This window comes from Lycium ferocissimum, unplaced genomic scaffold, assembly GCF_029784015.1.
Source record: "Lycium ferocissimum isolate CSIRO_LF1 unplaced genomic scaffold, AGI_CSIRO_Lferr_CH_V1 ctg3559, whole genome shotgun sequence".
NCBI classification, from domain to species: Eukaryota; Viridiplantae; Streptophyta; class Magnoliopsida; order Solanales; family Solanaceae; genus Lycium; species Lycium ferocissimum.
Genome location: NW_026725437.1, coordinates 1 through 16,156, shown reverse-complemented (window position 1 = coordinate 16,156; position 16,156 = coordinate 1). Strand labels below are relative to the sequence as shown.

The 16,156-nt window shown below is 35.6% G+C and overlaps 2 protein-coding genes across 4 annotated transcripts; both read right to left on the bottom strand.

The window, feature by feature from the left end:
* Positions 1 to 3,425: 3,425 nt before the first annotated feature.
* LOC132044106 (F-box/FBD/LRR-repeat protein At1g13570-like) lies at positions 3,426 to 6,053 on the bottom strand. The gene is made up of 2 exons (XM_059434596.1): positions 5,175 to 6,053; positions 3,426 to 3,542 (listed from the first exon to the last, which is right to left on the bottom strand). The coding sequence occupies exons 1-2, from the start codon at positions 6,051 to 6,053 to the stop codon at positions 3,426 to 3,428; spliced, it is 996 nt and encodes a 331-aa protein (XP_059290579.1).
* Positions 6,054 to 8,730: 2,677 nt separating this feature from the next.
* On the bottom strand, positions 8,731 to 11,393 carry LOC132044105 (F-box/FBD/LRR-repeat protein At1g13570-like). Of its 3 annotated transcripts, XM_059434594.1 has the most exons (4): positions 11,176 to 11,393; positions 9,546 to 10,324; positions 9,311 to 9,469; positions 8,731 to 9,224 (listed from the first exon to the last, which is right to left on the bottom strand). In XM_059434594.1, exons 2-4 carry the CDS (start codon positions 10,314 to 10,316, stop codon positions 8,898 to 8,900), a joined length of 1,257 nt encoding a protein of 418 aa, XP_059290577.1. In that variant the 5' UTR covers positions 10,317 to 10,324; positions 11,176 to 11,393; the 3' UTR covers positions 8,731 to 8,897. The 3 variants fall into 3 exon arrangements, with proteins under 3 accessions (XP_059290577.1, XP_059290576.1, XP_059290578.1); XM_059434593.1 differs by having other exon boundaries at positions 9,546 to 11,393; XM_059434595.1 differs by having other exon boundaries at positions 8,731 to 9,206; positions 9,546 to 11,393.
* Positions 11,394 to 16,156: the final 4,763 nt, after the last annotated feature.

Here is a 16,156-nt window from a genome sequence, read left to right as displayed (position 1 = left end):
GATTAGCAGAGAAAGTGGGAACTGGGCGTTACCGAAGAAGGATGTGCATTAAGTATATGATATCAGTGATGCTCCTCAAAATCACAATAGTTGTTGTCAGGGGCCAATTTAGCACTGTGCATTTGTTCTCCTAGAACCAGAACAAGGAGATTAATCTTTTATAGAGAATTAATTCAATTACAGTCTTGTTTACCATATGTAGAAAAATCTGGCACTATGAAAAACATTCCAATGAGCAAGATAGAATGTAAATTTCCATGTAAATACCTAATAACAACAGACATTTTAGATTCAAGATCCATAGAAAGAAAGGAATGTCTCGTATGAACAAAAATTTGAAGGAGTGAAATGTCTCAAGATCACGACATGCCTACAAAAGCATACGACTTCTGCTTTAACAGTTTAAACTGATATCCTGAAAACATAAAACCTCTGAGAAAGTGGATCTATGTTCTTGATCTCAGAATGGCCTACTCTAGACTGAAATAGATTTTCCGTGGCATGATCTTGTGCAAGTAACAAAATGACAAACCTGTTTTACATAGCTAGTCAATACTACATTTATTTCAGTGCAAATCTTTTGTAGTCTTTTATAATTGATTGGTCGCCTGCGTCCTCCTGGGAAGGGGGGTATTGATATTTAGCATGAAAGTTGTGTTCTTTATTATGCATGCCAATTATGGAGCGATCATTTTACACATTTGTGTATGCCGTGTCATGCTCAAAAAATTCAGAAGGACAAATACTTTCATTATGTTAAATCAGTTCTGGTTATGCAAAAGCTATCATCTCTCCACCTATTCACTTCCTACCGAGAGAAATGAATTTGCAAATCTTACATAGTACTGAAACTTAGTGGGTGAGAGACAGAATGACGATTCATTTTTCTTCTTAACCAGATAAAAAGCATGCCAAATAATGTGCACTTTCAAAGTATACTGCATGTACCTAGGTCTAAGTAGCACGAGCTAAGTGCAGCTAATCATACATATTTATGTATGTCTTATCGTACATAACCAAATTATAGAAAGGAAACTAATTTCACTATAATAGAACTATAAAAGAATACCTGTTGGACATAAAGCAAAAAGAAGAATAAGGGATCTATAAACACTGCACATAGGAGACCATGACAAGTAAAAGAGACCATGACAGTGACTTGTGACATAAGAGCTAAATATGATAGCTTCGCATGTTTAGATCTTTACATTTTGAATCCCCTTAGTGAAAATCCTGACTCCCCCACTAGTTTTAGGGACTAGATTCTAACAAGCATGCATTGATATTAAACTTGCTTTACACCAACAAATGAGCAGAGAACTTCAATTGTACCCATTTATCACCAGAGGCATGTCACGACTGAGACCAATTTTATCTGATGTACCCAAGAAGTAAACTACTGATTTGGAATGAAACCCAAAAAGTAATAGCATTATTATCATTTTGCAGCAGCTAAGACATGATTTAGAACTCCACACTACATACAAAAAAGATACTTATCCAATGTGCAACCGATATTGGTCTAGAGAAGGATCGCTTAAACAAAAACATAATGTTCGAGCATGAAAACTCGAGCCACTAAAGGCCGGGTTCTTCGAACCAAGTAAATCACGGAGAATTCATCTTAAAAGAAGTGATACTTACCATCAAGATCCGTACATGCTTAACACGGGAGATACACCAAGAACTCCGGGACATCAAAACCTTGTCATCTCATGCAAAGATTTCGAGAAGCATTAGACTCGTGAAACCAATTTGTCCGAACTTGGAGGTACGATCATGTGATTTGAGTCACCCATGCCGGTCCGATCGTCTCCTTAGCACTACTATCCGTACTTGTTTTTACGTTTGTGAGGCCTCCATCAAGGTACGTATCCGAGTCAAATTAACAATGATTTAAAAAATATACACCGGATCTAGGCGGTGGTCTATTATATATGGAATTGCACTCACCACATCCAAACGCTTTTTGTGGAGATCACTTGGTGATCGCATTTAATTAGAAACACTATGTCATAAAAAGCATTTTGAGTTTTCACCCAGCTTCAATAACTACAACCATCAATGAATAAGCGATTACTAGCGATCAGTGGACTACAATCAAAGAACTAAACCAATGAGCAAGGATGAGGTAAAGATATTTTGTCACGGATTACTTGTAGTAGTGATAATTCATATCATTGTCATTATTCTACATTAGTGCAGATGCAAGAAGGGACTATACCATCATGAAAAAAGGCTAAGAAAGAGAGAGCGGATATACATACATTTTCTCGATAGTGTTTCTCTCCTCGCTTGAAAAGCACTGGAATAGTCAAATGCCAGCTTTTCTCTTCGAAAATCACATTTAGATTAGAAAAATACCTCGGTTTCCTTAAATTCTTAATACATGATATAGAACATTAGGCGATATAAACATCTCCCTAAAATACCAATTGTACAACGTTTCATAAATGTACGGGCATTAGCATATTAAAGACATCATAAAGTAGCCCTTCAGGATCATGTGAGAGATACGGGACATTAGGCAAAACAATTGGTCCTTACCGATATTGATGTTCACGTTTTCAAAATATTTGAGACAAAAATACGACTATAAATGTTACATGTTGTAGTTAAAACATGAAATGGGTGGAAAGTTTTAAAACCACTTGATCTCTCACATATACAACAATAGAGAATGTGCATCTTTTAGATGCATGGTCATATTGTTCTACCATTAGGGTCAAGTTAGATCCTCGAACTCACTTTCGAGCTTACTCGGAGTATAGCGTAGGCGGCAACTACTCTATTATTAAGAGAGAGAGTTTTGGTATCATTCCAATTTTATCGGATGTCCCCAAAGGGACGGAGAGAGCTTGGTATTAAAAGCCGTAATATGTTATTGAAATTTTGCTAGCCACTCATAAATAAGAAAGTGGTGGCCTTTGGATGCATCCATTAGCAGATGAAAAGCTTAAAATGCATAAGAAAATGAACGAGATGATACGATAAAAGTTGGTATCAAAGCGAAAATGCTAGAGAAAACTGACATTACCCAGTTCAGCATATAGCTCCATTTGTGAACATGATCTATGAGCTTTCCTAGTATCACCAAGAACTAAGGAACACGGAGAGGGACATATTTGTCTACAGATATAATAACCTATGGCCCATTTTATGTCAATCAGAATCTGGTCTAAACTTTGTGAAACTAAACATTCCGCAAAGGAAGGATGGTTTTCCCATGGTTTTTCCCTAAAAGAGGAGTATATCACTACATAAGACTGTAAAGCACATACTAATCAACAGCAAGAAAATAAAAAGATATACTAAAACAAACATAAATAGCAGAAAAATACAGCCTTTATACCTAATAATATAATCTTTTCAAGTAACATCTGTATCAAGTCATCATAGCACTCTTTCTAAATAATGGAAACAAACTAAAGAACAGGTCCTTTATTTGCAGTTATAGGTACAAACCTAGATGTAACAAGCATCCTTGACTCCAAAGTTGAAGATTTCCGATGTTTTGCCAAATTGCAAGCAAATGTAGTAACCTACAATGAGACATCGAACATAAGTACGTAAAAAGAATGACGAATAATCAATGTAAGCATATTCATGTATGTCCACTTTTCATGAACAATTATCCGCACAAAGAATTTCGAGAGGAAGCTAGTGACCTATTAACGGTGGTATGTCAAATCGATACAACTCGCCCGTACTAATAAATTTTAGTTCGAAAAAGATCAACACAAATATTGCAACAATCACCCGACCTAGTTGCAAAAAATATAGGTTACAAAGACAAAAACTTGAGCATTAGCCGGAAAAAGGGCACCCGAAACGACGGCCGGGGAGTCATTTTTTTTATAAGGTAAGGTTTAACAACGGCCCGAGTCAAACACATGAACATACATCTCAAATTTAAGGAAAGTCGTAATAAAGAAAGGGAAGGATAATCACTAATTATAAACACACAACTCATATTTTTGCATTTGTCTACACAACTCCAACTAGAATGAAAACTAACAACAAAAGCTAGTATAAATAAACAAATGAAATACGAGAATTGAACTTCGTTTTCCATATAATTAGATGAAATGAATATTGACCTTCGGTAGCCTCGCGAGGAGTCTTGAAACCTAAACCAATACTCTTAGAGTATGGATTGCCTCCTTTTCCTGGCCTCTTCCCCTTCCCTGTCTTCTTAGAACTGTCCAAAACAGATAAACAACAAAAAGAAAAACTTCTTAGCTCCAAATACCTCTTAACTTACGGACTTGAAACGTAATAAAACATATAGCATTGGTAAGGATACCGACCTTAAAAAAAAAGCAGAACCCATTGAGGAATCCCATGAAACTAAGACGAATCGAACACCTTGGTGTGAATTAATGCGCATGATTGAGGAATTGTTGCTTCGGCATTATAGCTTAGTGTCAACAACTATAGCTTCAAGAAAACCTTAATCTACGGAATCGAGTTAAAACCTAACCCTAGAATTAAAACCTAATCCTAAAGGAAGAGGAAGTCGGGGAATAAGCACCTTAAATGGTTAGAAACGAATAAATAAACATAGAAATTTCACATAACTATATTAATCTTTAATAGTTGGGAAAATAGTACCAAAAAGGGGAAAAAAATACCTCCGATGGTGTATTTTCGGGCTGGACGATTGGGTGACAACGGCGGCGGAGGCGAGATCGGGTAGGGACGGCGGACGATGGGCGACGGGTGGGTCACCGGCGATGGTCGAGAGCAGAGAGAGAGAGAGAGAAAGGAAAACGGTGAGGAGAGAGAGAGTGTGAAATGAGAAATAGGGAAAAATTAGAGTGATGGTACTGTAATATTAATTTGATTTACCGACCTCGTGAGGTCGCTTAATGGAATTTAATTATTATTTATTTTAAAATGTTCCGACCTCGTGAGGTCGCTAATCGTAGAATTATTTTTGAATTTTTTTTAATTATGCATTCCGACCTCATGTGGTCACCCAATTAATTATATATTTAATTTCTTAAAAATACTTACCGACCTCGTGTGGTCGATCGTTTTGCAAAGTCAAGTTTGCGACCTCGCGAGGGTCGGTAACGTATTTTTCGAATTTATTATTAAATTAGCGACCTACGGATGTTGGTTTTTTGTAAAATAAAAATTATAAAATAAAAAACCATGCTTATACCGACCTCATGAGGTCGTTTTTTTATCCCACTCATTGAGGTCGGTTTTTGTAGGTCGCTTTTCAGCAGGTTTTTAGTAGTGATAAGTAAACTAAGGTTAGGCCAGCTGCTGAGAAGATCTGTCAATTTCACTGCTTTATCTTGTCTGTTTAGTGATACAATGGAAAATATTTGCAACTTCTCAGAGTCCATGAAAGGACCCATGTTTAGTGGGTCGGTGCCACATGCAAGGAGAGTTAACGAAAGAACTTTTGGGGCATATATATTCAAGAAACGAAGACCACTACAGAGTGTTAAGCTTAGTTTCTCAAGGTTTGGCATCCAGAGGGAAGAAGTTGCAACGTCTAATTCAAAGGAAACCTGCATAAGGTGAAGCCGTTTGAGCTTGTGGAAACCCCTAAAACTGCACGGCGGCATGAAAATGCAGTTCGACAGGACCAAACTTTCTAGTCCCACACCGTACACACAGGAAGGCAATTTATAAGGGGCATTGCCACTGTTCTGATTCTCAATAGAGAGATCCATGAGACCGTTTCTTGACAACGGTAGCATCCATTCATCGACTACTGAGTGCTGCGAAGAATGTATTTTTGAAATATCCACAAGGAATGACTTAATGGCTCCTTGGTGCTGCAACAGAATTGTACTAATGATGTCTATTATGTCTGATGGTGTTCTCTTTGTGAAAAACTGTGTATCTAATACGAGCTTCGGGTTTGAAGCCCAAATATATCTCCACGTTCTGGACAGAACACTCATTCTTGCAGCATCCTCAATAGACATGTGATCCTGAATCTGGTGTATGACATTAATAGGAAGATCCGTAAGTCTATCGAGTTCATCCCCTCCAACTGCAAGTATGTTACCGCTATCTGTCATCGCCATTCTGACTTCTGATCAAAAAAAAAAAAAAAAAAAAAAAGGAACTTTAATATAAGTGAAAATATGTTTCAACATGCTGCCAGGGCAAATCTATGCATTAAAAATGGGTCACCTGAACACATGGTCACCCGACTAAACTTGGTATATTATATATATAATCCTTAAAATATATCCAATATTAACTGAAGGAATACATGGTCAAACTAGATTGAGTGGAGCACTGGTTAAGTGTTGGTTTAATCTCTTAAGGTTGTGGGATCGAACCTTACTAAATGCACTTTTTTTTTTTTTTTTTTTTTTTTTTTAAATTCCAAGGTAAACTCATCCTCTAGAAATCCTAGATTCGCCTCTACATGCTGCATACACAAATCCATCTTTAAATTCTAGTCAAGAAAGTAAAGTCGTATGCTGAATGTATGTCAGAGTAAAACTTGTCAGGCATCAGCTAGAATAGCTGTTAGACCAATGCTCAATTTACTTTAGGTTGGCCCCTAACAGTTTTGTTTTGAAAATTCTGTTAAACTTAAGTTTCCGAACCAAATTAGTAACCTTTTTACATCATTAAGGACTATATATGTCAAGGGGTATACATTAAGCACAAAAATAAAGCAGCCCTTATACATTAAGGACCATTCTGATCACTTTCCCTCTAAAAGTTTAATCACTAAAAATTTGGGGTGTGACTAATTCATATTCGCATCTGGAAGTTTCATTTTTGGGGGTAAAAGCGCCCCTACCAAAGGTGATTAATATGAATGTCGGAACTGAAATTTCTAATTAAGGATGTAGGAGTATTTATCAGTCCACCACAGCTTTGGGTGGTAATCACTATGCACACATTCATTTATACAAACTACTCTAACATTCATTTATACAAACTACTCTACCAAGTACAAATTACAAAGTATGCCATGAAGACAGACATGTTTGGACAAGAAGTACAACTATAAATCTGGGAGTACATAAAATGTTACACATGTTAAGCTTCAGAAATCATAATCCAAGAGCTACAACTATAACCAGAGGCAAATTCAGAATTTGAACTGCAAGGCTACTAGTTCGGAACTCTCCCGGAACTCATTCAATTTACTGGGTTCAAAATCTATTATGTAACTATGTAGTGAATCATATTTTACCATTAAGTGGGGGGGGGGGGGGGGTGTTGGGATAATTATCAAAAGAGACATAACCAGTGAGACAAAAAGAAAAAGAAAACATACAATTTGAGTTGGCACCAGAATAATTTAAGAGAATCCTTTGATGTTCTTTTTCATAATAGAACACAAGAAAGTATGAATAACAAAGGTTTTATACTAATTTAACACAAGAAAGTATAACAAAGGTTTTATAGACATGAGAACCGACAACTTGTGATTATCCGATTTGATTAAGGATTGGATTTGGTTTTCCTCACACGCATGGGGTTTTTTATTTTATTCTAATTGCGTCGTGCACTTCTTTTTTTATTTTTATTTAGTCCAAACTATGTAATTGAATAAAGCCTCCCGCGCGTGTCAAGGGCTCCTTCTCCCTCTCCTTCTTCAAATTCCAATTCATATTTTTCATAGAGAAATCTCTGATCAAGGATAGAACAAGAGCCCTTTTGCATCATAACTAAGGGATTCCTCGGTTCGGGCCGAAGAAACAATGTCACTCGATCATTAATGGTGGTGATCAAAATTATAGTGCATATATAAGGTTACAATTATTATTTGAGAATTATTAAAAGCCCCTTTAAACTATTACAATATATTTTCGCAAGTTTCATATTTGAACTATTTTTTGTTTTTGTCATTAATAGATGGCGAAGTGTTTGTTCTTAGAGGTACATTTTTTTGCATTTTGCGTTAAAGTAAATACAATATCATATATAAGTAATAAACGCTCCATCTCAATTTATGTGGCACTTCTTTTTTTAAGTCTGTTCCAAAAAAACACGTTACCTTTCTATAATTAAGAACAACTTAAATTTAAAATTTACCCTTTATTCTTAAATGATTCATAGCCCCACAAATGTTTAAGGGTTATTTAAACTACAAATATAAAAGTTTTTCTTTCTGTCTTAGACTTTATGCCTAGTAAAACAGTGTTACGTAAATTGAGACTGAGGGAGTAACAGACTAGGTCCCAAGCCAATGTACAAAATCCCAACCGGTCTAGAACCAAATTTGTCAAGTGCATATTCAAGGGACTATTTTGAACTTACGCTCAAATATAAGGGTCATTTTTGTTGTTTCTCGCCTAGGATATATCTATCTTACAAGAAAGAAAATAAATACGTAAGGAATAAGACACACAATACAACACATGCAATAAATTTCTCATGTCTGAGAGGTTAACTCTTTTTCCTTTGTTTCTGTTATTGTATAGATATGCAGCAATGATGTGCTCATTGGATTCTATGTGTTCTTGGCAAGGCACAAGGTTTATTCGATTGGCGAGCTCTTCAACATATAGTATATATACGTAAAAGAAAATAACCTATCTACACTGTATTTTTCCAGCGAAGGAATAACAATTGACGCCCACTGGACGAGGGTGGCTCCGCCACTGGGATCAACACACAACTTGATGGTGTACAAACAAAGTACTAGCGTGCATATTTAGTTATATATCTATGTGCATATATCTTCATGCATCAGCTTGGTATATAATTCAGAGAAATGCAGTCATTCAACAGTTGCACCGAGTGTTTTAATTAATCTCAGTATAAACAACACAAAATCCTTCAAGCTATGCAAGTAGGACGCCAAAAGAACCAACATTAGAATTTCTGGATAACTAAGGAACCAAAAGTATAATTATCCAACGCTGATAGGCAGTACATGACACAAAATAAAGGATCCTCTACGCTAGTGATAGCCTGGCTCGTTCTATTGACCATGGTTCGAATATTATTTCTGATTTAGGAGATGCCCGAGGGAACCGCATCAACTCTTGTGAGATCTTCAAGGATTGGCTTTCATTCAAACTTGTATCTACCAAAAGGATGGCCTTCCGGAGTAAAGGGGCAGAGACTAGTATAAACCTTATAAAAAGCAATTCAGCTCTTGAACCACGGAATTTGTTTATTTGCAATATTTGAAAGTTATTGAGTCGTTGAGAACCGTAGTCTGGTCCTTGAAAATTATTTACATCCACTTCCATGTCACCTTCCTTCCACTGGAGCAACGTCTATAAGTAGATTACAAGTAAAATAAGTAGCGTTTTAACTCTTTACCCGGAAAAATGAGTAACAACTCATGAAGTCAACTACTTACAAGAAATTGAAGTGTCTTCAAATTGGGAGAACTTCTAAGAATGCTTAGAAGGGCAAATAATTGATCTTCACTGTCAAAATCATAATCCCAAATAAAGAGACATCTCAATCTGGTGAGGCGAGTGGGAAGACTCTCTGCTTTAGTACCAGAAGCAAAAAACTAGACAACAAACAACCACAAAAGAATAAGGTTAAACACTACAAATACATGCAAATATATCCAATTTTTTGCATACCTTGAGGAAGTATCTGCCCAGTGTAAGACCACTAAGGTTAGGCGAGCTGCTGATGATGAGATCTGTCAATTTCATTGCTTTATCTTGTCTGTTTAGGGTGTCGGCGCCACAGCCATAGAGACACAAAACAAGAAGTTTTGGGGCATATATATTCAAGAAATGAAGCCCGCTGCAGAATATAAAACCCAGATTCTCAAGGTTTGGCATCCAGAGGGAAGAAGTGGCAGCATCTAATTCAAAGGCAACTAGTCTAAGGTCAAGCCATTTGAGCATGTGGAAACCCTGAAAATGGCATGGCGGCTTGAAAATGCAGTTCAACAAGGCCAAACGTTCTAGTGCCACACTGTACACATAGGAAGGCAATTTGTAAGGAGCATTGACATTGTTTCGATTTTCAATAACTAGATCCACGAGGCCGTTTCTTGACAAAAATAGCATCCATCGGTCAACAACTGAATGCTGAGAAGAATGAATACTTGGAATATCCAGGAGGAATATCTTAATGGCTCCATGGTGCTGCAATAGAATTGTGTTAATCATGTCTATTGTATTTGATGACGTTCTCTTTGTGCAAAACTTTGTATCAAATACGAGCTTCGGGTTTGAAGCCCAAATATATCTACACGTTCTCGACAAAACACTCATTCTTGCAGCGTCCCCAATGGACATGTGATCCTGAATCTGGTGTATGACATTAATAGGAAGATCCGTAAGTCTATCTAGTTCGTCCCCTCCAACTGCAAGTATGTTACCGCTATCTGTCATCGCCATGCTGACTTCTGATCATTGGCAAAAAAAGAGGAACTTAAACATAAGTGAGAACAAGTTTCAGCATGCTGCATAAAACAAATCCAACTTTAAACTCCAGTCAAGAATGTAATGTCATACTTTAAGATGTTGAATGTATGTTAGAGATTTACTTTAGGTTTGACCCTAACAGTTTGTTCTAAAAATTCTGCTAAACTTAAATTTCCGGACCAAATTAGCCACCTTTTTACCCCATTAAGGACTATATATGTCAACGGGTATACATCAAGGATCAAAATAAAGCAGCCCTTATGCATTAAGGACCATTCTGATTCACTTTCTCCCTAAACGTTTAATCTCTACACAATTGGGGCCCGAAAAAATTCAGATTTGCATACGGAAGTTTCACTTAGGGGGTAAAAGCGCTCCCTACCAACCAAAGACGACTCTATACTCAAGGCTCGAACTCGAAAGTTCTGTTTAAGGATACAGGAGTACTTACCAGTCCACTATAACCTTTGGTGATATTCTTCACTACACACATTCATTTATACAAACTAAGTACCAATTACTAAGTATGCCATGAAGAAAGACATGTTTGGACAAGAAGTACAACTATAACTTTGGGAACACATAAAATGTTACACATGTTAAGCTTTAGAAATCATAATCCTGAAAGTGCAACTATAACTAGAGGCAGATTCAGGATTTTAACTTTATAACTACGAGTCGGAACTCTACCACAACCCATAAATAGATACCTATGCAGTGAATAATCATATTTTAACATTAAAGTTGGTCTGGGGGATTTTGGTTGTTGGATTAGGGGGGGGGGATTAACAAAAGAGACACTAGTGAGACAAAAAGAAAAAGGAGAACATACAATTTGAGGAGTTGGCAGCAAAACAGTTTAGGAGAATCCTTTGATGTTTTATTATAGAACAAGAAATTAAGTATGAATAACAATAAAGGTTTTATAGACATGGGACCGACAACCTGTGACTTTCCGATTTGATTAGGGACTGGATTTGGTTTCCCCACACGCGTGGAAATTTTTGTTTTGTTCTAATGGTGTTGTGTCACTTATATTATATTGGGAAATTAGGCTCTATGTCTATTTTTAAAAAAATTTAGGCCACGTAGCCTATACTTTGATGTAGCTCATATTTGTGTATTAACATCTTTTATGCATAATTATTCACTTTTATAAAAGGTTGATATATTATGTATAATGCTTTCTCCGTGTATAATGTAGTATATTGGGCTACGTGGCGTAATAATTCTCAAAAGTTGTATATTTTTTAAAATTTCCCTATATCATTTTTCGACGGCGGTATCAAATTAAAATTAAAATGTATATATAAAGTCAAAATTATTATTTGAGTTGATTGTTAAAAGCCTTTTCAACTTTCACATCTTTTTGCAAGTTTCATATTTAAACGATGTCTTGTTTATATTACTCTTGAATTATAACTTGAAAACCCCGGCTTGATAGATGGTGGTGTACTTGTTCTTAATTGTGTAAACTCAATATCATATATAAGTAATACTTTCCCCGTCTTAATTTATGTTGCACTCCTTTCTTTTTAGTTTTTCCCAACGAGAAGCAACTTAACTTTAAAATTCTTCTTTTACGAATGTGATAATCTTTCCTTTCTAGTATGGTACAACATGAATATTACTTAGGAGCAACGTAACTTTAAAATTATTCTTTTACATTTAATGAATGATTTATGACAACACAAGTATCTAAAGTTTGTTTATATTACAAATTTTTTTTTTTTAAAAAAAAAATCCTTTTTTGCTCAAACTTTACGCCTAATCTACATGATATCACATAAATTGAGACAAAACAAAAGTAACAAACTAGGCCCAACCCAATGCCCAAGATCCCAATCAGCTAGAACCAAAAATTCTTTAGTGCATACTTTTGGGATCATTTTGAACTACCCTCAAACATTAGGGTCATATTTATTATTTTCTCGCATAGGATATATCAAAAAACTAAGATAAGAAAAAACATTTTACGTTCTTAATTTTCTATAGATTAAAGATGCTATTTGGACTTCACTCTTCATTTATTCCAGTTTGCCTTTGAAGTTTGATTTCTTATTTATTTTATGATTTATGATATGAATATGCTTCATTTTCTTTAATTTTATAAAATTCCACAAAAAAATCAACAAATTTGAAAGCCCAATTGTTACATTTAATAATGCCTAAACTGAAAATCGAATTGAGCCGAATTTATTTCAGGTGTTCATAGTGGCTATTTACCAATTTTTCCCATTTAAAACTCGGGATTTTAACACATTTGGTCGTTCGGCCAAAATAATTACATCTACTAGTCAAATATACAAAAAAATATATATATATAAAAATATATATATATATATATATATACTACGATTATATATAAAATACGTCGAAGATAGGGGTAAGAGATGCCTGTGGCTCTATCCCCGACCCCACTTTTTGTCGTAATTTTAATTTTGGATATGTTATTGTATGTATACATATGTATATTATATGGATATACTACATCAAAAATATACAAAAAAGTAAACATTTGTCGGTTACCTTTTTGGAGGGCCGCTATACAATGTAAAAGTCTCTTAAAACTAATGGGGGCCCATGAAATCCTTAGCTGAGCAGATAAAAACTACACTTGTACATACCTCTCTGTTACATTTTCTTTATGCCCTTCAGTTAGGTATCTATTCCTTCTTTCTTTCTTTTTTTTTTCTTTTTTTTTTTTTTTTAAACAAATGAACAATGTCTGTCTTTTCCTTCTTTTTATTTAAGTAAAGTTTTGCATTTTTTTCCCTTTTTTTTTTTTTTTTTTTTTGAGGAAGTAGGGCCTTTTTGAAGCATAAATGGGTGCATTGTCAATGTTATTATTGAATTTTGTTCCTCAATAACATAGTCTTAACAATATTTTGTGATGACTTTATGGTTTTCGCCTTTACAACTATTTGTCGGCTTCCTTCTAAAAAAAAACTAGTATAACTGTGATGTATAACTGTGGTGATAGAGCCAGCTCAAAACTTGCCACGCGTGATGGATCAGAAGTCAACGGCACGCTAACCTAGATCCCACAAAGGGTGTTGGTACGTTAAGACAGCAGAACGGTGGGGCAGCTCGACTAATTTCATGGGTACCTCTAAACAAAGGTATCAGGAGAATGTGCTCCTTGTCAAATAGGACAGCCTTGTTAGCAAAGGCAACAAAGAAGAAGATGAATTTTGTAATGTCTTCTCCCAGTTCAAGGATTTGAATATCAATATCTTAGATGGTAATAACCTGGTTGAATTGTTAAAAATGATATAAAGGTCCGAAGATCCGATCTCAAATCATTGATCAAATTCATGAAGCACCTGTTACTCTGTCCACCAAGATTTGGATAGATAAGAAAAATTATTACATTTTTTTTCTAAGCTTTGAATTAGACTCGATACCTCATGGTTCACAATCACTTTATTGACCACTAGGCCACACCATTGGTTGTTTCTAAAAAAAAACTCTTTGTTGGCTCCCAGATTGTAACTCTGAAATATAGGGGTTGTAATGATGAGATGGCAATCATGAAAAAACTGATAGTTATAAGTAATATTGCTGAATCTGTCATTTGAATATCTATGGGTTTAAATTCAGGTTTTTTCTAATGGATGTCTCAGGTTCGAAACCCCTTGCCTACGACAACAAGGATTTGCCTTCTAGTCGAGCTCGTCACACGAGGCTGCTTTTCAGTGTGGGTTATCCTCTGTGTGATTTGCGAGTTTATTGCGCGGGAGCGGGTTCTGTCTTGTGGCCCAAGGGTAGCGGCTACTGAGTTTATAAGCCTCATCAAAAAAGAATAAGAAAAGTTCACATTTTGATTTCATTTTTTTTTTTCCATTTGAAAATTATCAGATAGTTTCTCATAACATTCATTTTCTCATAACATTCATAGGGCTCCTTGCAATTGATTATAAATTGCTATTTCAATTCAATCGGGTTGTTGATATTGCTTTTTGTTGGTTTTGTGCATGCTAGACAATGGTGCTTCAAATTTACATAGAAATGTTTGGTGCAGATTGTTCTTTAGAGAGTTTATGGAGACCCTTCCATTTTCATCCCCTTGGTCTTTAACCTGCATTCCGGTGCATTTACGGTGCTATGTGTTTTTCTTCTTTTTAGATCTTCTGGAAGGGCTTGAATATGATCCTAAATGGATGCACCTTGAGTTCTGGGGGTATTTGTAAACCTGACAAGGCATATAGCTCCAAGTCCTACGGATCTTCATCATCATGCATCCCTCTGCTGCTTTCAAAGGTTATAGTCGCATGTGTTAGACGTTCACCGGCACCTCATCAGTATCCAGCATCCTGCTCTAAAGGTGTGTATGAAGTGTTGTTGGTGATCCTTTATTCATGTCGTTACTTTTATTCTTTACTTGTGAGTTAAAATAAACACATTATTGAAATGGTTGTTTATCATATGCATGACTGCAACTTAACTAGATTGATGTTTGGTTTCTTAATGAGGTCAGCAGGCTGTTGTTCTTTAGCTTGAGAAAGCTGATTTTTACTGAAGCATGGATCTGATTCTTATGTTAGTTCTGCTTAGCCCCATTTGTTTTCAGTTAATGGAGGTTTGAATTTGAAATTTTCAGATTTCAGCCCACAAATTGTATAAGTGCATTCTTTTCTCTTATAAAAACATGTTTGCTCTTAATAGGTCTTATTCATTCCGATTTGGTACACAGTCTTAAAATCATTTAAATGATGTTCAATTAAAGATTCATGTGAAGATGACATTTTGAATTGCTTGTCCTTATCTGACCTTTTTTTGCGAAAAATGCTTTCTTGAGGCCAAAGAAAGTGTTTCAGGAAAACGACCCTCCCCTACATTATAGGGGTAAGATGCATGTGCCTTTCCTTACACCAGGGCCGCGTTATTGGGATTTCCTTTGAGTCGTTGTCGTTATTCACTACCACCTCATGACTACTTAAGATTATGAGAAACAAACAATCTTAGTTATCTCGTCTTCACATCTTAATCATCAGATTTATACATTTTAATCATAAAAAAGGGGTATAAAATGTCTCATATGCTTCTAGTTCCCTCGTCTATAAATAAGCTATGTAATTTCGACAATGTCAACTTACTAGACCACTCAAATGATATCTAACAGCCAACTAGAAATGACTCCCAGTTATTTGATTTTGGCAGCTCTGTATTTTCCAAGCTACCAAATATCTCATCACCTGTTAAGCTGGGAGTTATCTCACTGTTGCTCTATTTCATTCTTCTTTTCTTTTTTATCTCAACAACTTGTCTTGATTTTAAAAATTGTGTCAAAGCTGGGTTTTGTTCTTTGGCTTCTTTTAGGGTCTAAGAGTTGAGGACATCTAATTCGATTTTTGAATCTTTAAGCTTGTGATATAGCATTTCTAAGTAGGTAGAGTGCTATTGTAGGTTGGAGGACCTAATTATCGTTGAGCTCTTCATTAAGTCCTAATAATGCCTGTAAGGAAGTTTGTGAGTGGATTAACTGATAGGTTTTTTCCTTGTCTTTAAAGAGAAATATATATTTTTTCTTTCCCAAAGACTCAAACTAAAACTGAAATGGCTCGAGTTCCTTACACACCCTCGTTTGGTGGATGTTGTTTATTAGAGATGTATATCCTTCCATTGCCTTTTTCTATTGTTCTCACACACTTCTAATAGACAAATGTGCAAAGGCGACTTCGGTAAAAATAGGAGGTTTAAGGGGATCTGATGGGAGTCATATGTACTCACTATTTGTCATTTATATTAGCGTTTGGATTTCGAAATTGACTTAATTGTAACGTAAATTCTGACATAGAAGCTTTAAGTTT

What these genes read in the sequence shown, in the direction of transcription:
- LOC132044105 (XM_059434593.1), bottom strand. Translation starts at nt 10,316, where the DNA reads ATGGCGATGACAGATAGCGGTAACATACTTGCAGTTGGAGGGGACGAA. An exon ending in TGGGCAGATACTTCCTCAAG is followed by an intron (nt 9,470 to 9,545) that starts GTATGCAAAAAA and finishes TTTGTTGTCTAG; the next exon opens with TTTTTTGCTTCTGGTACTAA. An exon ending in TGAAGACACTTCAATTTCTT is followed by an intron (nt 9,225 to 9,310) that starts GTAAGTAGTTGA and finishes ATCTACTTATAG; the next exon opens with ACGTTGCTCCAGTGGAAGGA.
- LOC132044106 (XM_059434596.1), bottom strand. Translation starts at nt 6,053, where the DNA reads ATGGCGATGACAGATAGCGGTAACATACTTGCAGTTGGAGGGGATGAA. An exon ending in TAAAAAAACGACCTCATGAG is followed by an intron (nt 3,543 to 5,174) that starts GTCGGTATAAGC and finishes GTCTCATTGTAG; the next exon opens with GTTACTACATTTGCTTGCAA.